Source organism: Etheostoma cragini, unplaced genomic scaffold (assembly GCF_013103735.1).
Source record: "Etheostoma cragini isolate CJK2018 unplaced genomic scaffold, CSU_Ecrag_1.0 ScbMSFa_1485, whole genome shotgun sequence".
NCBI lineage: Eukaryota > Metazoa > Chordata > Actinopteri > Perciformes > Percidae > Etheostoma > Etheostoma cragini.
In genome coordinates, this window is record NW_023265545.1 from 55,030 (window position 1) to 80,593 (window position 25,564).

General features: G+C 44.6%; 1 protein-coding gene across 1 annotated transcript in view; it reads left to right on the forward strand.

Moving 5' to 3' along the window:
• LOC117939940 (piezo-type mechanosensitive ion channel component 2-like) overlaps window positions 1-25,564 on the forward strand; it is a 63,570-nt gene that overhangs the window by 2,476 nt on the left and 35,530 nt on the right. Inside the window, exons 3-19 of the mRNA XM_034865337.1 lie at window positions 3,836-3,943; window positions 4,036-4,078; window positions 5,076-5,196; window positions 7,438-7,621; window positions 7,724-7,937; window positions 8,829-8,976; window positions 9,113-9,295; window positions 9,424-9,538; window positions 10,186-10,568; window positions 11,416-11,521; window positions 12,465-12,733; window positions 18,591-18,739; window positions 19,217-19,295; window positions 19,499-19,593; window positions 21,182-21,348; window positions 21,545-21,702; window positions 23,561-23,737. Coding sequence (XP_034721228.1) covers window positions 3,836-3,943; window positions 4,036-4,078; window positions 5,076-5,196; window positions 7,438-7,621; window positions 7,724-7,937; window positions 8,829-8,976; window positions 9,113-9,295; window positions 9,424-9,538; window positions 10,186-10,568; window positions 11,416-11,521; window positions 12,465-12,733; window positions 18,591-18,739; window positions 19,217-19,295; window positions 19,499-19,593; window positions 21,182-21,348; window positions 21,545-21,702; window positions 23,561-23,737 — 2,699 coding nt within the window. The remainder of the gene's footprint in view (window positions 1-3,835; window positions 3,944-4,035; window positions 4,079-5,075; window positions 5,197-7,437; window positions 7,622-7,723; window positions 7,938-8,828; window positions 8,977-9,112; window positions 9,296-9,423; window positions 9,539-10,185; window positions 10,569-11,415; window positions 11,522-12,464; window positions 12,734-18,590; window positions 18,740-19,216; window positions 19,296-19,498; window positions 19,594-21,181; window positions 21,349-21,544; window positions 21,703-23,560; window positions 23,738-25,564) is intronic.

A 25,564-nucleotide genomic window follows, 5' to 3' on the forward strand; every position in this document is an offset into this window, starting at 1 on the left:
CTCACTAACACTCACCAAAACTCATCAGCACTCACCAGCAATCACCAACACTCATCAGCACTCACCGGCACTCACCAACACTCATCAGCACTCACCTGCAATCACCAACACTCACCGGCACTCACCAAAACTCACCAACACTCACTAACACTCACCAACACTCACCAACACTCACCAACACTCATCAGCACTCATCAGCACTCACCTGCAATCACCAACACTCACCAGCACTCACCAACACTCCATAACACTCACTAACACTCACCAGCGGTTGGGGGTTAGAATGAAGAGTGGAAATAACAAAAAGTAGAAAAAATAGTAGTTTGTATCAGTTATTTGTAGTAGTTCATGGCATAGCAGGACACCGTTGGGCAGGACGTAGCAGGATGTAGCAGGATGTAGCAGGATGTAGCAGGATGTAGCAGGACGTAGCAGGATGTAGCAGGACGTAGCAGGATGTAGCAGGATGTAGCTGGATGTAGCAGGGCGTAGCAGGATGTAGCAGGATGTAGCAGGACGTAGCAGGATGTAGCAGGATGTAGCAGGACGTAGCAGGATGTAGCAGGATGTAGCAGGATGTAGCTGGATGTAGCAGGGCGTAGCAGGATGTAGCAGGATGTAGCAGGATGTAGCAGGATGTAGCTGGATGTAGCAGTATGTAGCAGGATGTAGCAGGATGTAGCAGGATGTAGCTGGATGTAGCAGGATGTAGCTGGATGTAGCAGGATGTAGCAGGATGTAGCTGGATGTAGCAGGATGTAGCTGGATGTAGCTGGATGTAGCAGGATGTAGCTGGGCACCGCAGAGTGTAGCAGGATGAACATGGCATCGCAGAATGTGTAGCGGGACCATGGCGACAGCTGCTACCCTGATTTTGGAGCCTCTCTGATCCGAGGGAACATGCTGGGGAAAAAGAACATAAGGACTCCGGGGAATGACTCCCCAGAGCTAGGTTAGTAACTAGGTTAGTAACTAGGTTAGTAGCTAGGTTAGTAACTAGGTTAGTAGCTAGGTTAGTAACTAGGTTAGTAACTAGGTTAGTAGCTAGGTTAGTAGCTAGGTTAGTAGCTAGGTTAGTAGCTAGGTTAGTAACTAGGTTAGTAACTAGGTTAGTAGCTAGGTTAGTAACCAGGTTAGTAACTAGGTTAGTAACCAGGTTAGTAACTAGGTTAGTAACTAGGTTAGTAGCTAGGTTAGTAGCTAGGTTAGTAGCTAGGTTAGTAACTAGGTTAGTAGCTAGGTTAGTAGCTAGGTTAGTAACAAGCATTTCTGGGACATGGATGCACACAAAATGAAAAGATGGAAAGTATGCCAATCGGGCTGTATGCCAAGTCTCCCTCTAATTTTATTATATGCTTGATTATATGTTAAATAGATCTGACCACCATGACGAGAATCAGGTGGGCCGGGTTAGGCGGACGCTGCGACTCCTCACTCCCTAACAATAATCAATTATACGTCCTAACTATAAGCTTTATCAAAAAGGAAAGTCTCATGCCTACTCTTAAATATGGAGATGGTTTTTACCTCCTGAACCCAGACTGGAACCTGGTTCCACAGGAGAGGAGCCTGATAGCTGAACGCTCTGGTCCCTGGACCCAGACTGGAACCTGGTTCCACAGGAGAGGAGCCTGATAGCTGAACGCTCTGGCTCCCGTTCTACTTTTAGAGACTCTAGGAACCACCAGTAACCCTGCACTCTGGGAGCGTAGTGCTCTTGTAGGGTTGTAAGGTACTATGAGCTCTTTAAGATAAGATGGTGCCTGACCATGAAGAGCTTTGTAGGAGAGAAGAAGGATTTTAAATTCTATTCTGGATTTTACAGGAAGCCAATGCAGAGAAGCTAAAACAGGAGAGATGTGGTCTCTTTTCCTGGTTCCTGTCAGAACACGTGCTGCAGCATTCTGGATCAGCTGAAGAGTCTTTATGGAATTTTTCGAGCAGCCTGATAATAAAGAATTGCAGTAATCCAGCCTAGAAGTAACAAATGCATGGACTAGTTTCCTGCATCATTTTTAAACAGGATATTCCTGATCTTTATGGGGTTTTACTAGGTAACTCCTTGAATAAAGGAGCAGAGAAGTGTGTCAGACTGTGACTCTGCCTCCTGGTCCCAACTCCTGGTCCCAACTCTGGATTGTCACCAGCACTCATCAGGACTCACTAACACTCACCAACACTCACCAACACTTACCGGCTCTCATCAGCACTCATCAACACTAGTAGTAGTAGTAGTAGTAGTATTAGCAGTAGTTGTAGTAGTGAAGAAAGAAAATGGGAGAAGTAAGTCTGTGTGAAGTGGACCCACACACACACACACACACGCACGCACACACACACACACACACACACACACACACACACACACACACACACACACACGTGAAGACAGGAAGTGAGTGTTTCCTGAAGGATGTTCCTGAGGAAACACACAGAATAGATGTGTGACATCACTTCCTGTGTCCTTGCTCTTTTTTATTTTTATAAGTGTGAAGGAAACCTGCCAATCACAGAGCTTCTTCCTCATGGTGACATCAGAGGTACAGGTCTGAGGCTTTGGGAGGAAATCAGCCAATCACTGAGCTAACTGCCCATTGATAGCGTGACGTGCTAACGTGCTTATGTACTAACGTGCTAACTTGCCGGGTTGGTGCGATGGTTCCAGCGTTTCCTGAGATTCTGTCATGAATCTGGCCCGACCAGGCAACTACCGCTTTTCCCTTTAGTCCAGAGAGGACGTTTTCATTCTGGAGATAAGTTTCATCCACGTGTCCCTCTAATGATCTGGAGTTGGTAAAACCTTCTGAGAATAAATCTGGTGAAAATGTGTTTCCATCCAACGGCTTTACAGCCAATAAGAACCTGTGGTGATGACATCACCATCCAACGGCTTTACAGCCAATAAGAACCTGTGGTGATGACATCACCGTCCAACGACTTTACAGCCAATAAGAACCTGTGGTGATGACATAACCATCCAATGATTTTACAGCCAATAAGAACCTGTGGTGATGACATCACCGTCCAACGACTTTATAGCCAATAAGAACCTGTGGTGACCATATTGTTTCCATTCATTTACACTGAATTACACAACAGACGTCTACCATCACATGATCAATATGGGACAACATCACATGATCACTATGGGACAACATCACATGATCACTATGGGACAACATCACATGATCATTATAGGACAACATCACATGATCATTATGGGACAACATCACATGATCAATATGGGACAACATCACATGATCATTATAGGACAACATCACATGATCATTATAGGACAACATCACATGATCAATATGGGACAACATCACATAATCACTATGGGACAACATCACATGATCAATATGGGACAACCTCACATGATCATTTTAGGACAACATCACATGATCAATATGGGACAACATCACATAATCACTATGGGACAACATCACATGATCATTATAGGACAACATCACATGATCAATATGGGACAACATCACATGATCATTATAGGACAACATCACATGATCATTATAGGACAACATCACATGATCAATATGGGACAACATCACATAATCACTATCGGACAACATCACATGATCAATATGGGACAACCTCACATGATCATTATAGGACAACATCACATGATAAATATGGAACAACATCACATGATAAATACGGGAAAAGTTACGCATGACAGGGACACTAACATGTCTCCAGAGACAATACCATGGCTCCAGAGACACTAACATGTCTCCAGAGACAGAAAATAACATGTCTTCAGATATCTGATGTCTCTGAGGACATGTTGACGTAGCTTCCTGTGTGTGTCTCCTAGGTAATGCGTCTCGCTGTGTGATGGTCCTTTGTGTCTCCAGTTTTCTCTTCCTGTTGCTGCAGTCCTTCTTCCAGATGACAACCGCCACCCTGCAGCCGGAGTCCAACTGTAAGACCTTCCGTCTTTCCGTCTGTCTGTCTTTCTGCCCGTCTGTCTCTTTTAATGACCTGTCAGTCTCTTAATGACCTGTCTGTCTGCAGGTACGTCGTGGCAAAAAGCTCTCGGTCAGCTCGGCCTGGTGAGGTAAACACACACACACACACACACACACACACACACACACACACACACACACACACACACACACACACACACACACACACACACACACACACACACACACACACACACACACACACACAGACACACACAGTGTGTTATGTGTGGGAACTGGTTGAGCCCAAATGCAAACAAATGAAGACCAGAAGGATAGTCCAACAGGTTTATTCCAGTGTAACGTAATCCAGGGTGGAGAGCGGGACAGTAGTCACTCTGTCTGGACAGCATGGCTCTGCAAACACCTACACATCCATCAATAAAGTAACTAACACACAAACACACACAAACACACACACACACTCACACACACACACACACACACACGAAACGCAGTCTGAAAAAAAATACATTTTCAAACTGCCACAAGAAAAAACATTTCATTTATTCATGAAATTCATCAGTCAAACTGTTGCTAAAAGTAGTGATAATTTACATGGAGTCTGGTGGAGATATGCTGCTCTATACACACTAAAAGTAGTGATTATTTACATGGCGTCTGGTGGAGATATGCTGCTCTTTACACACTAAAAGTAGTGATTATATACATGGAGTCTGGTGGAGATATGCTGCTCTATACACGCTAAAAGTAGTGATTATTTACATGGAGTCTGGTGGAGATATGCTGCTCTATACACACTAAAAGTAGTGATTATTTACATGGAGTCTGGTGGAGATATGCTGCTCTTTACACGCTAAAAGTAGTGATTATTTACATGGAGACTGGTGGAGATATGCTGGTCTTTACACGCTAAAAGTAGTGATTATTTACATGGAGACTGGTGGGTTTGGTGATGGTGATTTCTGTTTCATGTTAAACTAAAAGGATCTTACTATTTATCTAAAAGGTCTATCTCTGTAGGGATCCATCCCATAATGTTGTCAGACACTCAGAATAATAATCAAAGTCTGTCAGCTTTCAGCAGACATAGATCGGCTGAATTTAACAGGGTGACTGTTTCAGTCTGACAGGAAGTGATGCCGGCTCGGCAGTGAGACAGATCCTGCCAGATGTTGGAGTGCTCGTCATCAGTGTCCTGACCTGGAGGCTGATCGTAAGAATGGACTCTGACACACACACGCAGGTAATACACACACACACACACACACACACACACACACACACACACACACACACACACACACACACACACACACACACACACACACAGATGAAGCAGGTGAAACCTTGTTAAGTTGTCTCCTATTTTTCCTAACAAGGTTTCCTGTCTGTTAGCGTGTAACTCAGTAAGCTATTTATTAACGGTAACCTTATTATGTTACAAACACACACACACACACACACACACACACACACACACACACACACACACACACACACACACACACACACACAAAGTGATCAGGTTTCATGTTATTAGCTGAACTGTCGGAGTCTGTTTGTTAACATGAAACCAGACCAGAGAGCAGCAGCATGAGGGACATCAGGACGTCTTTGCTTCTTCCTCTTCTTTATCTCTTAATCTTCTTCATCTTGTCTTCCTCTTCATCTCTTCCTCTTCTTTATCTCTTCTCTTCCTCTACTGCCATAAGAGAGACCAATGGCAGTAGAAACATTTTCAGTCCTTGTCCTCCAGCAGTCTGTCCCGTTGTGGGACGGAGATGCTGAAGGACAGTTTCTAAGACCCCAGACCAGGACTGAGATGCTAAAGGACAGTTTCTAAGACCCCAGACCAGGACTGAGATGCTCAAGAACAGTTTATAAGATCCCAGACCAGGACTGAGATGCTGAAGGACAGTTTCTAAGACCCCAGACCAGGACTGAGATGCTCAAGAACAGTTTCTAAGATCCCAGACCAGGACTGAGATGCTGAAGGACAGTTTCTAAGACACCAGACACGGACTGAGATGCTAAAGGACAGTTTCCAAGACACCAGACAGGGACTGAGAGGCTGAAGAACATTTTCTAAGACCAGGACTGAAATACTGAAGGACAGTTTCTAAGACCCCAGACCAAGTTATCGTTTGATCCATAACTTCAGGTTTGAAGACCTTATCTGCAGTTTTAACTCTGTTCCTGGACTTAAAACATATTTTATCCCAAACACCATCTTTCCCTAAAGCTGACAAATGTTTTTACCCTAGCCCCTTGAAAGGTGAGTTAGATATGAGTCTATGTCAGCGACCCTAAACCCTAAATCCTGATCCATTCCTGAAAAATCCCCTATCAAATTATATTTATCTTGAAATACAATTCTCCTGACAGCCTCCATATGTTCACATGAATATTTAGCAGCGGCTCCGTGGCTCTTTCTGGAGTTTAGCTCCGCCCACGGTTTGGTTTAACCCTCATGTTGTCCTCATGTTGTCCTCATGTTGTCCTCATGTTGCCCTCATGTCTCCCTCATGTTGTCCTCATGTTGCCCTGATGTTGCCCTCATGTTGCCCTCATGTTTCCCTCATGTTGTCCTCATGTTGTCCTCATGTTGCCCTCATGTCTCCCTCATGTTTCCCTCATGTTGTCCTCATGTTGTCCTCATGTTGCCCTCATGTTGTCCTCATGTTGCCCTAATGTTGCCCTCTTGTTGTCCTGATGTTGCCCTCATGTTGCCCTCATGTTTCCCTCATGTTGTCCTCATGTTGCCCTCATGTTGTCCTCATGTTGTCCTCATGTTGTCCTTATGTTGTCCTCATGTTGCCCTCATGTTGTCCCCATGTTGTCCATATCTGGTCCTTTTTCAATGTTCTTTTTAATTCCCCAAAATCACATGACTGATTCCAATGCTCTTTGCCAAGTACAAATCTCTGCTTTCATTAATTTTGTGGTGTCTTCTTCAATTTTATAGCATTTGAAAACAAACTGAAGTGTTTTTAAAATAATATTGAGTAAAAGTTAACATATTCCAGTCTGTGATTATCCATCAACATCATTCCTTTAATTTTAGTCTCAATAATTCCTAATTTCTGCTTTTCTAACTCAAACATTAGGTGTAATTTGACCATAAAATCCAGCAATAACTGTAAAACTAAAGTTAATAACTTATTGTTACATAGTTTTGAAAACGTGAAAAAAAGTGACAAACATTGAAAAACAGCGTCATAAGTGATGAAACAAGGGAAAAAAAACATAAAAAAGTTATAAACATCGATAAAAAGCATCATCAGAAGTGTTAATTTTATTTTTGATGGAAGACAACATGAGGGTTAAAGAAATGTCGATAAACCAAAGCAGGTTGTTCTATCGAGGAGTGCTGAGTGGACGAGCCAGACCTTCCTCCGCAGCGCTATGGGAGACGACTCATGAGGTAAAATAGATTCAGGTCTGGAGGGTCCAGTAATGAGAGGGTTGTGGTTCGGCCAAGCAGGAGCAGCAGGAGGACCTGGTGTTGGAGGAGGACTCAGTCTTTGGAGACGAGGACGAGGAGGAAATCAGCAGAAACAAGTTCCTGGTTGAACTAGAGTTACTGGTCAGTAAAACCAGGCAGATGGTGGAAACCATGACGACGACCGGATGGAAAGTCTTGCTGACAGTTCTGCTGGGACTGACAGGTAAAACACTTTCAACCACCTTACCAGAAGACTTAACTAGAAGACTATCAGATAACTAGAAGACTGTCAGATAACCAGAAGACCTCTCTCCTCCCTCCCCAGGCATCATGTTCCCCTCCCTCTCCTCCCTCCCCTACCTGCTGTGTTTTCAGGTGTTGTGTACGTGGTGGGCGTGGTCCGGCCGGGTCCCGACCCTCCTCTTTAGGTGTGTGTCTGGTATGTCACTGCCCTACTCCGCGTCCCACTTCCTGTTCCTCTACAGCTACCAGCTGCCCTCGCTGCAGGAGGCGTGGCCCCCCAACCGCACCTCTGCCAGGTAACACCCCTATGCCAGGTAACACACCTTTATCAGGTAACACACCTCCGCGAGGTAACACCCGTATGCCAGGTAACACACCTCTATCAGGTAACACACCTCCGCGAGGTAACACCCCTATGCCAGGTAACACACCTCTATCAGGTCACACACCTCCGCAAGGTAACACACCTCAGCCAGGTTACACACCTCTGCCAGGTAACACCCCTATGCCAGGTAACACACCTCTATCAGGTCACACACCTCCGCAAGGTAACACACCTCCGCCAGGTTACACACCTCTGCCAGGTAACACCCTTATTCCAGGTAACACCCCTATCCCAGGTAACACACCTCTGTCAGGTAACACACCTCCGCAAGGTATCACACCTCTGCCAGGTAACACACCTCTGCCAGGTAACACACAAGGTATTACACCTCCGCCATGTAACACCCCTCTGCCAGGTAACACACAAGGTATTACAACTCCGCCAGGTAACACCCCTCCGCCAGGTAACACACAAGGTAATACACCTCCGCCAGGTAACACACCTCCGCCAGGTAACACACAAGGTATTACATCTCTTTCAGGTAACACATCTCTGCCAGGTAACACACAAGGTATTACACCTCCGCCAGGTACTTGATTGGCGAGTAAATCTCAGAGGGCTGAATGCTGGTTGTGTTTAGGAACCAGCAGGTCTGGTGTCAGTTATCTGCGACCCTGCTGCCCCCTGCTGGTTGTCTTTAGGAACCAGCAGGTCTGGAGTCAGTTATCTGCGACCCTGCTGCCCCCTGCTGGTTGTCTATAGGAACCAGCAGGTCTGGAGTCAGCTCTCTGAGACCCTGTATTTAGGAACCTTCAGGTCTGGAGTCGGTTCTCTGAGATCCTGATGCATGTCTTCTCTGCAGAGTGTTCGGGATGGTCCCGGTCGGCTCGGTGGACTGCTCCGCCCCCTGGAGGCTGCAGGTGAACTCTGAGCTCAGCTGGTTTCACCTCTGCAGTCCTCTGATGCTGCTGCTGCTCTACAACGCCGTGGCAGGTCTGTGGAGGAACCAGGTGATCACTGCAGACATAATATACACAGTGTGTGTGTGTGTGTGTGTATATATATATATATATATATATATATATATATATATATATATATAAAATATATATAAATATGTATGTGACGTGACACATGTTTCTGCAGCTGATCGACGGTGATGGGGGGCGGGGTACATCTAGGACAGAGTCAGTGATCAGCAGGAGCTGTGACATCATCACTGCCACCAGCACCCTGAGTGTCACCAGTGATGATGTCACCAGTGACATCACAGCGGAGCGACGGAGAGAGCTGTGGAGGAGAGCTCACGATCCTCCAGAGTGCAGAGACGTACATATCATAATTTATTTTTTATTACATTAATATATTTATATCATCATTTATTTATTAATAATCTGATTTCAGTCTACTTTACTTTTGTAGTTGACTGTGACATCTGTCTGTGTTTCTGTCTGTAGACGCTGACGTCCTCCACCAATCACAGTACCTCTGACTCTTTTGCCCCGCCCACCCAGAGCACAGCCCTAGGATTGGATGTTTCTTCCACGCCTCACTGCTCTCTCAGCCAATCAGGTGAGTTTGTGGTTTGAATCCCAGCTGTTCAGATTCTAAGTGACTCGTAATGGATGCTACACGCTAGACACGTAGCTAACGCTTGATAGAAGTAACATAAGTGTTTATGGGAAATGTAGGATTAGTACTTCTTTATGAGCAGTGTTGCTCCAAGCCAATTGTACCCAAAAGAGCCCATATTTGTTGAAGCAAAGACGCTTTGTCTCTGCAGCCGGTCTATTTGTTCCATTAATGTAACTTTACAGTGTTTTCAACAGTGATTTTACAGTGTTTTTTTAACAGTGATTTTAAAGTGTATTTACAATTTTTTTTAAAGTATATTTACAGTGATTTTACAGTGTTTTAAAAGTGTTTTGAAAGTATTTTTATAGTATTTTTAAAGTTATTTTACAGTGTTCTTTTACAATGATTTCACAGTGTGTTATTCCAGTGTTTTCACACTGTGTTTTTACACTGTGTTTTTACACTGTGTTTTTACAACGTTTTTTCCAGTGTTTTCCAGTGTTTTCCAGTGTTTTCCAGTGTTTTTCCAGTGTTTTTTTTCCAGTGTTAGCCCGTGAGAGTAACTTTGACCTGGATCTGGTGGTTGGCGGGGGCAAACTTAAAGCCCTGATCACAGCGTGGTTCTGTTCTACTTGGTGCTGCAGACACTTTAGAGACGTGTGCGTTTGAAGGAGATGAATGGGACGAGGAGGAAGAGATGGAGGAGGAGGATGAAGATGAAGGGGGCGGCGCCGCCGCGCTGGCCTTCAGCTTCCTCCTCAAACAGAGCTACATCTGCGCCCTGGTGGCCATGATGGCCTGGCCCATAACGTACGTGTCCTGGCTGACGTGCGTCCTGCTGCTGTGGTCCTGCATCCTCTGGATGATGCGAGAGCGCCGCCGTTACACGCTGATGTCATCACCCTGGCTGGTTGCCTACGGCAACCTGCTTGTCATCCTACAGTATGTCTACAGCTTCCCCTCCGTCCAGGAAGTTCCTGGACTGTTTCCGAAAATAGATGACCCCTGCAGGGAGCTCGTCTCCAAGGTAACGTTACTACTGTTACTGCAATGTTACTGTGATCTTACTGTCTTGTTACTGTGATGTTACTGTGATTTTACTGTGATGTTACTGTGATGTTACTATGATGATACGGTCTTGTTACTGTGATGGTACTGTGATGTTACTGTGATATTACTGTGATGTTACTGTGACGTTACTGTGATGATACTGTCTTGTTACTGTGATGGTACTGGGATGTTACTGTGACGTTACTGTGATGATACTGTCTTGTTCCTGTGATGATACTGTCTTGTTACTGCAATGTTACTGTGATGTTATTGTCTTGTTACTGTTATAATACTGTCACGTACTGCATTTTTTGATGCTTTCGTAATACCTTGAGGGTTAAAGGGTTCTCTCGACCAGAGTTTAACCAAAAACAACCAAATCTAAATCCAGGTACTGAAGCTACTTCCTGAACTCAAGACAAACCTGGAGGAAACAGATTCAGCCCCACTGCTTTCACTTGATTTAACATCCTTCTTGTTGTATGCAACTGTGTATTCTGCATATGAAAGTGTGTAATTGGATTACGAGAGTGTGTAATCTGATTGTGAGAGAGTGTAATCTGATTGTTAGTGTGTAATCTGATTGTGAGTGTGTAGTGTGCATATGAGAGTGAGTAATTTGATTATGAGTGTGTAATCTGATTGTGAGAGTTTTTAATCTGATTGTTAGTGTGTAATCTGATTGTGTGTAGTGTGCATATGAGTGTGTAATCTGAATGTGAGACTGTGTAATCTGATTGTGAGACTGTGTAGTGTGCATATAAGGGTGTAATCTGATTATGAGAGTGTGTAATCTGATGATCATGTTGTTGTTGTTGTTGCAGTTGTTGTGTCTGTTGACCTTCTGGCTGCTACTACGCCAGGCGCTAACGGAGAAGAGAGACAGACAGAAAGACCTCCAGCTGTCCAACATCACCGTCCACACACAGGGTAAGACACCTACCTGTCTGTCTGACTGCTGTTGTGTGTAGATGCTTGATCACATCCGCTACATGTGGCAACATCAACACAGAGCATCAGGAAGGTTCCTGATTCCTGTGTATCATACTTCCTGCTTCCTGTTTTTTCATACTTCTTGCTTCCTGTGTGTCATACTTCCTGCTTTCTGTGTCAATTACCGCTGCATTTCTATAAATCTCAATTAAAGGCTTCTTACCCCAAACTACAGCATGGACTAGGTGGGAGAAACATGATGTTAGCATGTAGCTACATGAATCATTAGACTTAGCTAGGTGGGAGAAACATGATGTCAGCATGTAGCTACATGAAGCATTGGAATTAGCTAGGTGGGAGAAACATGATGTTAGCATGTAGCTACATGAAGCATTGGAATTAGCCAGGTGGGAGAAACATGATGTTAGCATGTAGCTACATGTAGCAGTGGAATGACTCACCAATAAGCCTTGTTAAATCAAAAACTACACAATGGATCAGTGGTGGAGTGTAATTGAGTACATGTATTACAGTATTGTACTTCAGTCCACATGTTGAGGTTCTTGTACTTTACATTTTACTCTGCTACATTCATTTGACAGCTTTAGTTAATAATTAGGGTTAGGTTAGTGTGTGTGTGTGTGTGTGTGTGTGTGTGGACAGTCTGGTATCAATACTCTGGTGTGCATGTGTGTGTGTGTAGAGTGTGGTATTAATACTCTGGTGTGTGTGTGTGTGTCTGTGTGTGCCTGTGTGTGTGTGTGTGTGTGTACAGTGTGGTATTAATGCTCTGGTGTGTGTGTGTGTGTGTAAAGTGTGGTATTAATACTCTGGTGTGTGTGTGCGTGTGTGTGTGTGTGTGTTTGTGTGTGTGTGTGTGTGTGTAAAGTGTAGTATTAATAGTGTGATCCAGCATCTCATTCTGTTTCATATCCTCCAGAGGAGCAGCGTGTTGGTGACCATCAGCAGGAGAAGAAAAAGGAGGAGGAGAAGAAGAAAAAGGAAATGTCGTACGAGGAGGTGCTGCTCCTGCAAGGAGGAGGACCACTTAAGATGGAGGCTCTTGTTGCCTTGGTTACCAGGATGTTTGTTAAATACTGGATCTACGTCTGCGGAACGATGTTCTTCTTCGTTAGTTTTGAAGGAAAAATCGTCGTCTACAAAGTGATCTATATGGTGATGTTCCTCTGCTGCGTCGCCCTCTACCAGGTAATACTGAGTACTACTAGTACTGCTACTGTGTACTTTGATTAAATTAAATTTTATTTCTAGTATCAATTCATAACAAGAGTTATCTCAAGACACTTTACAGATAGAGTAGGTCTAGACCATGGGTCGGCAACCTTTACCACTCAAAGAGCCGTCTGGACCCGTTTCACACAGTAAAGAAAGCACCCGGAGCCACAAAACCCTTTTGAAATTTTAAATGAAATAACACTTTATATAGTGTTCATTTATGAAATCAATGAACGACTGCAGAGAAAATGAAATAACAATTCTGCACACAACCAATCATTTTAACTTCGAAAAACAAAACAAAACGTTGGGTTAACCGTTTAGTAAAATAGGGTTAGACCTGTTAACTGGGCTCGAATGGCAAAACCTCCTCAGGTCCTCAGGGTAAAGGACGCACAGCCCTGTGTGTCCTGTACCCTGAAGAGCTGTGTTGAGGTGTTCAGGTGTTCAGGTGTTATTCTTCTTGCTCCTAAACAATTCAAGACAGCCTCACAGACGTCCCTCCCGTGTTTGGCCTTTTAGTGGTATCAACTGGATCACTTTTTTCTTGTGGCCCCAGTCGAGTTTACATACCGGCAGAACAGCGCCATTTGTTCGATATCACCTAAGTCTTTAGATTCATCACAGGCAGCTGAGGAGGCCACAGCTGAAATTATGTCTTTAATTTACTGTACCAAATAAAATAAAATACATTTTAATGAAATATTCATTAAGTACTTTTTAAAATCTGAGACGCATCAGAGGGATCAAAGAGCCGCATGTGGCTCTGGAGCCGCAGGTTGCCGACCCCTGGTCTAGACCATGATCCAGAATTTACAAGGACCCAACAGTTCTAGTAGCTTCCTCCAGAGCAAGCAACAGGGCGACAGTGGTGAGGAAAAACTTCCTTTTAGGCAGCAACCTGGGACAGACCCAGACCCAGACCCAGACCCAGGCTCTTGGTAGGCGGTGTCTGACGACCGGTTGTGGTAAGAATGAAGAGTGGCAAAAACAGTCCCAAAAAATAGTAGTTTGTAGTAGTTCTTAGTAGTAGTTCATGGCATAGCAGGGCACTCTGTGGCATTACAAGGCACATCAGAGCATAGCAGGATGAACATGGCATTGCAAATCGTGTAGCGGGACCATGGCGACAGCTGCTACCATGATTTTGGAGCCTCCCTGATCCAAGGGAACATGCTGGGGAAAAAGAACATAAGGACTCCGGGGAATGACTCCCCAGAGCTAGGTCAGTAACTAGGTTAGTAACTAGGTTAGTAACTAGGTTAGTAACAAGCATTTCTGGGACATGGATGCACATAAATGGGAAGATAGAAAGATAGAAAGAGAGAAAGATAGAGGAGAGAGGAGCTCAGTGTGTCGAAAGAAGTCCCCAGCTGTTTAAAACTATTACAGCATAACTAAGAGAGACAGGGTAAAGAGAGGAGCCTGGTCGGGCTAGAACTCTTCCCCAACCAGACCGGGCTGTTTCGCACTGCCTCCCTCTAGTTTTGTTATATTCTTGATTTTGTGATAGATAGATCTGACAACTATGACGAGAAGCAGGTTGGCTGGGTTAGGCGGACGCTGTGACTCCACACTCCCTAACTATTTTCAATTTAATTCAATTTTAGAGGCGCTCAGTGAATCATGGGAAGTCACCCAGCAGTCTAGGCCTATAGCGGCGCAAATAAGGGATGGTTCAGGACTTTCCTGAGCCAGCCCTAACTATAAGCTTTAACAAAGAGGAGAGTCTTAAGCCCACTCTTAAATGTGGGGACGGTGTCTGCCTCTTGAACCCAAACTGGAACGTGGTTTTACAGGAGAGGAACCTGATAGCTGAACGCTCTGGTCCCTGGACCCAAACTGGAACCTCGTTCCACAAGAGAGGAGCCTGATAGCTGAACGCTCTGGCTCCCGTTCTACTTTTAGAGACTCTAGGAACCACAAGTAACCCTGCATTCTGGGAGCGTAGTGCTCTTGTAGGGTTGTAAGGTACTATGAGCTCTTTATGATAAGATGGAGCCTGACCATGAAGAGCTTTGTAGGAGAGAAGAAGGATTTTAAATTCTATTCTGGATTTTACAGGAAGCCAATGCAGAGAAGCTAAAACAGGAGAGATGTGGTCTCTTTTCCTGGTTCCTGTCAGAACACGTGCTGCAGCATTCTGGATCAGCTGAAGAGTCTTTATGGACGTCTTCGAGCAGCCTGATAATAAAGAATTGCAGTAATCCAGCCTAGAAGTAACAAATGCATGGACTAGTTTTACTGCATCATTTTTAGACAGGATATTCCTGATTTTTGCAATATTACGTAGGTAAAAAAGGCGATCCTTGAAATTTGCTTTATGTGGGAATTAAAGGACATCTCCTGATCAAAGATAACTCCAAGATTCCTCACAGGGGTGCTGGAGGCCAGGGTGGTGCTGGAGGCCAGGGTGATGCTGTAGGCCAGGGTGATGCTGGAGGTCAGGGTGGTGCTGGAGGCTAGGGTGGTGCTGTAGGCCAGGGTGGTGCTGAAGGCCAGCGTGGTGATGGAGGCCAGGGTGATGCTGGAGCCCAGGGTGGTGCTGGAGGCCAGGGTGATGCCATCCAGAGTAGTTATCTCTTTGGATAATATGTCACGGAGGTGCTTGGGTTCCAGAACAATAACTTCAGTTTTATCTGAGTTTAACATTAGAAAATTATGGGTCATCCAGGTTTTAATATCCTGAAGGCACGTTTGAAGTTAAGCTAACTGATTAGTTTCATCTGGCTTGATTGATAGATATAATTGAGTATCATCTGCATAACAATGAAAGTTTATGCAGTGCTTCCTAATAATACTGCCTAAAGGAATGTAAATGTAAATGTGCTGTATTTATATAGCGCTTTTCCAGTCTTAACGACTGCTCAAAGCGCTTTTACATCTACAGGGAACATTCAGCATTCACACACATTCATACACTGTGGCCGGGGCTGCCGTACAAGGTGCCACCTGCTCATCAGATAAACATTCACACACATTCACACTCCGATGCGCAGCACCGGGGGCAACTTGGGGTTCAAGATTGGACCGAGCACAGATCCCTGTGGGACTCCATGACTAACTTTGGCGTGCACGGAGGATTCATCGTTAACATGAACGAACTGAGATCGATCTGATAAATAAGACTTAAACCAGCTTAGAGCAGTCCCTTTAATGCCAATTAAATGTTCCAATCTCTGTAATAAGATATGATGGTCAATGGTATCAAATGCAGCCCTAAGATCTAATAACACCAGTACAGAGATAAGTCCTTTGTCTGATGCAATTAGGAGGTCATTAGTAATTTTCACAAGTGCTGTCTCTGTACTTTGATTAACTCTAAATCCTGACTGAAAATCCTCAAATAAGCTGTTGCTATGGAGAAAGTCACACAGCTGTTTGGCGACTGCTTTCTCAAGAATCTTAGAGAGAAATGGAAGGTTAGATATAGGTCTATAGTTGGCTAAAACATCTGGATCAGGGTTGGATATAGGTCTATAGTTGGCTAAAACATCTGGATCAGGGTTGGATATAGGTCTATAGTTGGCTAAAACATCTGGATCAAGGTTAGATATAGGTCTATAGTTGGCTAAAACATCTGGATCAAGGTTGGGTATAGGTCTATAGTTGGCTAAAACATCTGGATCAAGGTTGGGTATAGGTCTATAATCGGCTAAAACAAACATCTGGATCAAGGTTGGGTATAGGTCTATAATTGGCTAAAACATCTGGATCAAGGTTGGGTATAGGTCTATAGTTGGCTAAAACATCTGGATCAAGGTTGGGTATAGGTATATAGTTGGCTAAAACATCTGGATCAAGAAGTGTTGACTAAGGGTTAAACTTCTTTAAGTAGCCTAGTCGGGATGGGGTCTAAGAGGCAGGTTGAGGGTTTAGATGAAGCCTAGTCAGGATGGGATCCAAGAGGCAGGTTGATGGCTTAGCTGAAGAAATAATTGAATTAAATTTATAAAGATGAAGTGAAGCAAAGCAGTCTAAACATATATCTGGTTTTAAAGCTGTTTCTGAGGTTCCTGAGTTTAGAGATAAGTCAGTGCCAGTTAAAGCCAGGTCTTGGTGAATTTTGCTTCTAATAGTTATAATGTTATCATTGAAGAATCTCATAAAGTCGTTACTACTAAGAGCTATGGGAATACTTGGCTCAGTAGAGCTGTGACCTTCCGTTAGCCTGGCTACAGTGTGTTGTGGGTTGGCCAGAGTGGCTAGGATGGTAGTAGGTAGTTAGACTCAGACATTGATACTTATTTATTTCCAGTGGTCTGCATTACATGGATAACTAAATAATCAAACTTAAAGACAATCACACACTCAACTAGTAGCAGCGTTAACAGCAGACATGTGTTCTTGGCAGAACAGCTTCACCTCCCGGTTTCATCGGGAGCAAAAATCCTACTCTTTATATATGGGTGGTCAATTCACACCCAACTGCTTCAGTCCATCCCATCCTAAAGCAGGTTGATCTACTCCATAACATTAATACCTAGCAATCTCTTAACCTATGGAACTTGGTTGCCAGTTCCCTCCTATCTGACTGCCTAAAAAACAGGTCAGGGTTATTCATACCTTTTTATATAATAACCAAAAACAACTAAAATAAACGTTCCTATACACAAGAAACCCCTCTACTTGGTTTGGCCCGGTGATGTCATCCCTGACATCCCTTTTCCTATAAAACAGGAAATGCTTAGGCCGGCCCCTCCCCAAACAATTGTCCTGCATGGTGAAACTGAACAAAGGAACAAACAATTGTAAGTGTCAACACAGGGAAACCTTTAAATCATGTTTAAACCTGCAACCTAATAAAATGGAACTAAACCAACAATAACTGTGTCTACATACTAAAACTAATGACCTGTAAGGGACGAGTGGTGAGCAAACCCACTTCGTCACACACTGCTGAAAAGAAACCTGGGGTTGTTCCTATTTTCCTCTATTAATGACGAGTAGTACGCTGCTCTGGCATTCCTATACGTCTTAAGACTATCTTGCCAGATTAACCGAGAATTTTCTAATTTGGTGGAACACAAAATCTTCTTAAGTTTTCGTGATATTTGCTTTAATTTGCGAGTTTCAGTGTTATACCATGGAGCTAACCGTCTTTGTTTTATTATCTTCTTTTTTAGAGGGGCAACAGAGTCAAGTGTTGTTTGCAGCGAGCCTGCTGCACCATCAACAAAATGATCGATTTGGGAGGGACTAATAGCATAGGAGTCCTCTGTTACTTTGGGACTTGGGTTAGATGCATTAATGAATTAAATGCTAACGGAATCGCATCCTTAAATTTAGCTACAGCACTATCAGATAGACATCTTGTATAGAAGGTTTTGCCTAATGGCGTGTAGTTCAGCAGTATAAACTCAAAAGTTATCAAACAGTGGTCAGATAGAAAGGGATTCTGTGGGAACACTATTAAATGTTCAATTTCAACACCATAGACCAGAACAAGATGGGGGGGGGGGGGTTGGGGTTAGAACGGTGAGTCAGTTTGTGAACACTTTGAACACATGAACATTAAAATCCCCTACAATAAGAAGTTGCTTGGTACACTATAACCGATAGAACTGGTTCAGAGTCTGGACCAGGTGCTCGGTGCACTATAACAAATGGAACTGGTTCAGAGTCTGGACCAGGTGCTCGGTACCCTATAGCAAATAGATCTGGCCCAGAGTCTGGACCAGGTGCTCGGTACACTATAAAAAATAGAACTGGTTCAGAGTCTGGACCAGGTGCTCGGTACACTATAACAAATAGAACTGGTTCAGAGAATGTCTATCTGATTGTCTGTCTCTCTACCTGTCTGTCTCTCTACCTGTCTGTCTGACTGTAGTTGAACTACGAGCGTTGGCGTTCCGTGCTCAGGGGTTTCTGGGTAGCCGTTGTGGTTTACTCCATGCTGGTTCTGATCCTGGTCTACACCTTCCAGTTCCCTTCGTCCCCTGACACCTGGAGCTACTACACTGGACTCAGCACTCACAGGTACTCACAGGTACTACCAGTCACTTAAAGGTACTACCAGGCACTCACAGGTAGTGCTAGGTACTCACAGGTAAACACAGGTAATCCCAGTATTTCCTGTACTCCCTGTACCCCCGGGTACTCCCTGTAATCCCTGTACTCCCTGTACTCCTTGTACTCCCAATACGAATTTGTAGAGCACATTTATGCAACAGGGCAATTCAAAGTGAATTACACAGAATCAGTTAAAAACAGTTAAAAATAAAAACAGATAAAACACAAGAATAAACAGTTAAAATAAAAAAATAAAAACAGAAAACAGATAAAACACAGGAATAAAAGTTCCAGGGCAGTATCAGAAATGAAATATTAAAGAAAGAAAGGTGTTCAGCCGTGATTTAAAGAACTGAGAGTAGCAGCCGATCTGCAGGTTTCTGAGGGTTGGTTCTCCCAACAGTACTCCCTAGTAATCCTAGTACTTGTCCTCTCTGTCTCCAGGCTGGAAGACCTCGGTCTGGAGAAGTTTTCTGTTCCCGTTCTCTTCACCAGGATCTTCATCCCCGCTTCATTCCTCCTGGTAGGTGATGATGAGGACGATGAGGATGATGATGATGAGGAGGATGAGGATGTTGATGAGCATGAGGATGATGAGAAGGATGAGAAGGAGGATGATGTGATGAAGAAGAGGATGAGGATGACGTTGACGTTCTCCCTATTCTTCTCTTCTTCTCTTCCTGGTGATGTGGTTCTCTTCTTCTTCTCTTCTCCTTCGTGCTGCAGGTATGTATCGTTCACCTTCATTACTTCCACCAGCCGTTCCTGCAGCTGACCGACCTGAAGACAGTGGTGGACACACACAACAGCACCATCAGCAGGTAACACACACACACACACATACTGTGACAGTTTGTCTTTGATCCTTTTATGGTTTGTTTGTTTTTTTGTTAAGGGGTGCCAGCCAGGTCTCTCTCCTGACGTTGAAGATAGTGTTAGTCTAGTACAGGTATATATTGTTTGTGTTTTATAAGTAGGATAAAGAACAAAACCACACAAGCATGCATATATAAGAATGTACACCCTAAACGAACCAAAGAATAAACCCAACAAAACACCACACAATTCAAGAATCCAATCAAATGTTCATGTATTTAAACAGAAAAATTTAAGCAAAACACTCCCAAAAAGTCCCACAGAATAATGCAATGTCCAATAATACCAAAAGAAAAAGCCACAAAAATCCAACAAAAAAACTCCACTTGTGGTTTTCTGATAACTCAGTTCGTTTGTGGAATAGAACAGAAACAGAATTTATCTGGCTGAAGGTATCTTTTTAGTCCTAGTCCAACCGTACATACAACCGATACATTTCATGAAAAGCAAAAAGGGGCACTTACAGACTTAGTCTAATCAGTCAGTCAATTAGTCTTGTCAGTCAGGTCATAATCCAGTCCGGGGTTTAGCGGGGTCTCAGTGAACGGCTGAGAGTTGTATCCAAAGTTTTCCAGTGTTTGTTCAGAGGTTTAACAGAGCCGTCAGTAGCGGTTATGACATTGTTTTAAGGGATTAAAACGACCAATACTTCTGTTGCTGCGCGCTGAGCTGTAGCTCCTCCGACTCTACTTACTGCTTTCCCGACTCTCTACTCTGTCCACTCAGTCCCCAGAAGTCCTCGCTCTCCTTGCTGTCGCACACCGGAAAATAATCAAAACAATCAATGTTAAAGGGGCGGCCCCGCTTCCTTTTTTAAACAGCTGATGCAACGGGGGATTTCAAGTTGTCACAATATACACACACACACACACACACACACACACACACACACACACACAAACACACAGTACCATCAGCAGATAACATACACTAACACACACACAAACACACACACACACACTCACCACCATCAGCAGGTATCACTCACACACAGACACACACACAGAGACACACACCGAGAGACACAAACACACTCACAGAGAGACACACACACACACACAAACACATCCATCAGCAGGTATCACACACACAAACACACACACATACACACACACACACACACACACACAAACACAACAACACCGTCACCAGTACACACACACACACAAACACACACACACACACACACACACACACACACACACAAACACACACACACACCACATATACACACACAGCACCATCAGCAGGTTACACACACAAACACACATGCACACAGTATAGCACACCAGACCTATACATTATTATTATTATTATTATTATATTCAGCTCTGCTACAGGACTAAATATTTGTCTGTCTCTCTGCAGGTGTATATGTTGATCCTGTCTGTCTCTCTGCAGGTGTATATGTTGATCCTGTCTGTCTCTCTGCAGGTGTATATGTTGATCCTGTCTGTCTCTCTGCAGGTGTATATGTTGAACCTGTCTGTCTCTCTGCAGGTGTATATGTTGAACCTGTCTGTCTCTCTGCAGGTTAGTCCACTCTGACGGCAGCCTGTTTGACCTGTCGCTGGGTGGAGCTCCTCTTTTCCTCCTTGAGGAGGAGACACAGGAGGAGACACAGGAGGAGACACAGGAGGAGAGACAGGAGGAGGACCCCTGCATGTTGGACAGGGAAACCCTGTCTGACCACATCATAGGTAAACACAGAGACACAGGTCTGTTTGTGTCTCTGTCTGTCTCTCTGTGTCTCATCCTGTCTGACGGTATGTCTCTCTCTCTCTCTCTCTCTTTCTTTCTCTCTCTCTCTCTCTCTCTCTCTCTCTCTCTCTCTCTCTCTCTCTCTCTCTGTGTCTGTCTGTCTGAAAACCTTTCTGTCTGTGTCTCTGTCCTCAGGGCTGGTGTCCTGGCGGTTGGTGGTGGACCGTCTCGTGGTTCTGTCACTGCGCCTCCTTGTCTCCCTGCAGCGCCTCCAGTTTGTCCTCTGGTGGATCCTGGAAATGCACATTGTCAAGATTGTGTCCTTGTACATCATCTGGGTCTGTGTGAAGGAGGTATGCCTGCCTGCCTGTCTCTCTGCCTGCCTGCCTGTCTCTCTGCCTGCCTGCCTGTCTCTCTGCCTGCCTTTTTCTCTCTCTGCCTGTCTCTCTGTCTCTCTGTCTGTCTGCCTGTCTCTCTGCCTGCCTGCCTGTCTCTCTGCCTGCCTGCCTGTCTCTCTGCATGCCTGCCTGTCTCTCTGCCTGTCTCTCTGTCTCTCTCTTTGCCTGTCTCTCTGTCTGTCTGCCTGCCTGTCTGTCTCTCTGCCTGTCTCTCTGTCTCTCTCTCTGCCTGTCTCTCTGTCTGTCTGCCTGTCTGTCCAGGGGCGGATTTAGTCATTTTGAGGCCTAAGGCAAACCCAGGCATGGGGCCCTCCACAACCCGGGTTCTCCCCCTTTTCAGTCCTTATTTATCTGAGCGAGACGAGCTCTCTAACTGACAACAGAGTGCTAGATCATCTTCATCATCTTCATCATCTTCATCATAACACCTTGAATAGACTGCTACTCACGAGGTCTAGCTGCTGAGTATAATCTGTGTCCCCATCTTTGTCGCCTTAGTCATCATCATAGAAAGTGAAAGCAGCAGTTTCGTTACCATGTAGCCCCGCATCGCTATAGCAACCTGGGCTGACACTACTCTTCATCAGTGTTAGCATTGCTAGAGCAACCTGGGCTAACACTTCTCTTCATCAGTGTTAGCATTGCTAGAGCAACCTGGGCTAACACTACTCTTCATCAGTGTTAGCATCGCTAGAGCAACCTGGGCTAACACTACTCTTCATCAGTGTTAGCATTGCTAGAGCAGCGTGGGCTGACACTACTCTTCATCAGTGTTAGCATTGCTAGAGCAGCGTGGGCTGACACTACTCTTTATCAGTGTTAGCATTGCTAGAGCAACCTGGGCTGAAACTACTCTTCATCAGTGTTAGCATCGCTAGAGGAACCTGGGCTGAAACTACTCTTCATCAGTGTTAGCATTGCTAGAGCAACCTGGGCTGACACTACTCTTCATCAGTGTTAGCATTGCTAGAGGAACCTGGGCTGAAACTACTCTTCATCAGTGTTAGCATTGCTAGAGCAACCTGGGCTGACACTACTCTTCATCAGTGTTAGCATTCCTAGAGCAACCTGGGCTGACACTACTCTTCATCAGTGTTAGCATTGCTAGAGCAGCGTGGGCTGACACTACTCTTCATCAGTGTTAGCATTGCTAGAGCAGCGTGGGCTGACACTACTCTTTATCAGTGTTAGCATTGCTAGAGCAACCTGGGCTGACACTACTCTTCATCAGTGAAGAGAGACAGGTCAGAGAGACAAGCAGTATTGGCCTGCAGAGAAAAAAGGTGTTCATTCAGTTTGTCATGTGAGGAATAAATAAGTCTCTCTGCAGGTGTATGTGTGTTTGTGGGTGTTTGTGTGTGTGTGTGTTGATCCGGTCTGTCTCTCTGCAGGTGTGTGTGTGTTGAACCTGTCTGTCTCTCTGCAGGTGTGTGTTGAACCTGTCTGTCTCTCTCCAGCTGTGTGTTGAACCTGTGTGTCTCACTGCAGGTGTGTGTGTGTGTGTGTCTTGAACATGTCTATCTCTCTGCAGGTATGTGTGTTGTACCTGTCTGTCCCTCTGCAGGTGTGTGTTGAACCCGTCTGTATGTCTCTCTGCAGATGTGTGTGTTGAACCTGTCTTTCTCTCTGCAGCTGTGTGTTGAACTTGTCTGTCTCTCTGCAGGTGTGTTTGTATGTGTGTGTTTGTATGTGTGTGTATTGAACCCATCTGTCTCTCTGCATGTGTGTTGAACCTGTCTGTCTCTCTGCAGGTGTTTATTGAACCTGTATGTCTCTCTGCAGGTGTTTGTTGAACCTGTCTGTCTCTCTGTAGGTGTGTGTGTTGAACCTGGTGTTCGTGCTGTGCGTTGCCGTGGCGATGCCCTGCAGGGCGTGGCGCCCTCTGCTGTCCGGGGTCTGTACTGTCTGGACCTGTGTGCTGACCGTCTGTAAGATGTTGTACCAACTCAACGTCGTCCAGCCAATCAGATACTCCTCCAACTGCACTATGGTAACCATGGCAACGAGAGCCTTTGTATGTCTATTTCTTGATTTATTTATAAGACTTTCATAAAGTTCAGACCGTTACAGGACGAGTAACGCTGATGGAGCGGCTGCAACTCAGCCAGAAATACTAAGTGTAGAATTAAAAAATATAGAAATACACAAAATAGAAACTAGAGAAATAGACTTAGACTTCTCTTTATTAATCCTTTTGGGATGGCTCCTGCGGGGCAAGCAACAGGGCGACAGTGGCGATTAAAAACTTCCTTTTAGGCAGAAACCTTGGACAGACCCAGACCCAGACCCAGGCTCTTGGTAGGCGGTGTCTGACGGGCTGGTTGGGGTTAGAATGAAGAGTGGAAATAACAAGAATAGAAAAATTGTAGTTTGTATCAGTTCTTTGTAGTAGTTCATGGCATAGCAGGGCACTGTTGGGCATTACAAGGCACAGCAGGACGTAGCTGGGCACCGCAGAGGGTAGCAGATGAACATGGCACCGCAGAACGTGGAGCGGGAACATGGCGACAGCTGCTACCATGATTTTGGAGCCTCCCTGATCCAAGGGAACATGCTGGGGAAAAAGAACATAAGGACTCCGGGGAATGACTCCCCAGAGCTAGGTTAGTAACTAGGTTAGTAGCTAGGTTAGTAGCTAGGTTAGTAACTAGGTTAGTAACTAGGTTAGTAACTAGCATTTCTGGGACATGGATGCAAATAAATGGAAAGATAGAAAGATAGAGGAGAGAGGAGAGAGGAGCTCAGTGTGTCAAAGGAAGTCCCCAGCTGTCTAAAACTATTACAGCATAACTAGGAGAGACAGGGTAAAGAGAGGAGCCTGGTCAGGCTAGAACTCTCCCCAACCGGATTGGGCTGTATGCCAAGTCTCCCTCTAGTTTTATTATATGCTTGATTATATGTTAAATAGATCTGACAACTATGACGAGAATCAGGTGGGCCGGGTTAGGCGGACGCTGCGACTCCTCACTCCCTAACAATATTCAATTATATGTCCTAACTATAAGCTTTATCAAAAAGGAAAGTCTTATGCCTACTCTTAAATATGGAGACGGTTTCTGCCTCCTGAACCCAAACTGGAACCTGGTTCCACAGGAGAGGAGCCTGATAGCTGAACGCTCTGGCTCCCGTTCTACTTTTAGAGACTCTAGGAACCACAAGTAACCCTGCACTCTGGGAGCGTAGTGCTCTTGTAGGGTTGTAAGGTACTATGAGCTTTTTAAGATAAGATGGTGCCTGACCGTGAAGAGCTTTGTAGGAGAGAAGAAGGATTTTAAATTCTATTCTGGATTTTACAGGAAGCCAATGCAGAGAAGCTAAAACAGGAGAGATGTGGTCTCTTTTCCTGGTTCCTGTGAGAACACATGCTGCCGCATTCTAGATCAACTGAAGAGTCTTTATGGACTTTTTCGAGCAGCCTGATAATAAAGAATTGCAGTAATCCAGCCTAGAAGTAACAAATGCATGGACTAGTTTTTCTGCATCAGTTTTAGACAGGATATTCCTGATTTTTGCAATGTTTTACGTAGGTGAAAAAGGCGATCCTTGAAATTTGCTTTATGTGGGAATTAAAGGACATGTCCAAGATTCCTCACAGTGGTGCTGGAGGCCAGGGTGGTGCTGGAGGCCAGGGTGATGCCATCCAGAGTAACTATCTCTTTGGATAATGCGTCACAGAGAGTGCTTGCGTCCCAGAGCAATAACTTCCGTTTTATCTGAGTTTAACATTAGAAAATTAAATGTCATCCAGGTTTTAATATCCTGAAGGCACGTTTGAAGTTAAGCTAACTGATTAGTTTCATCTGGCTTGATTGATAGA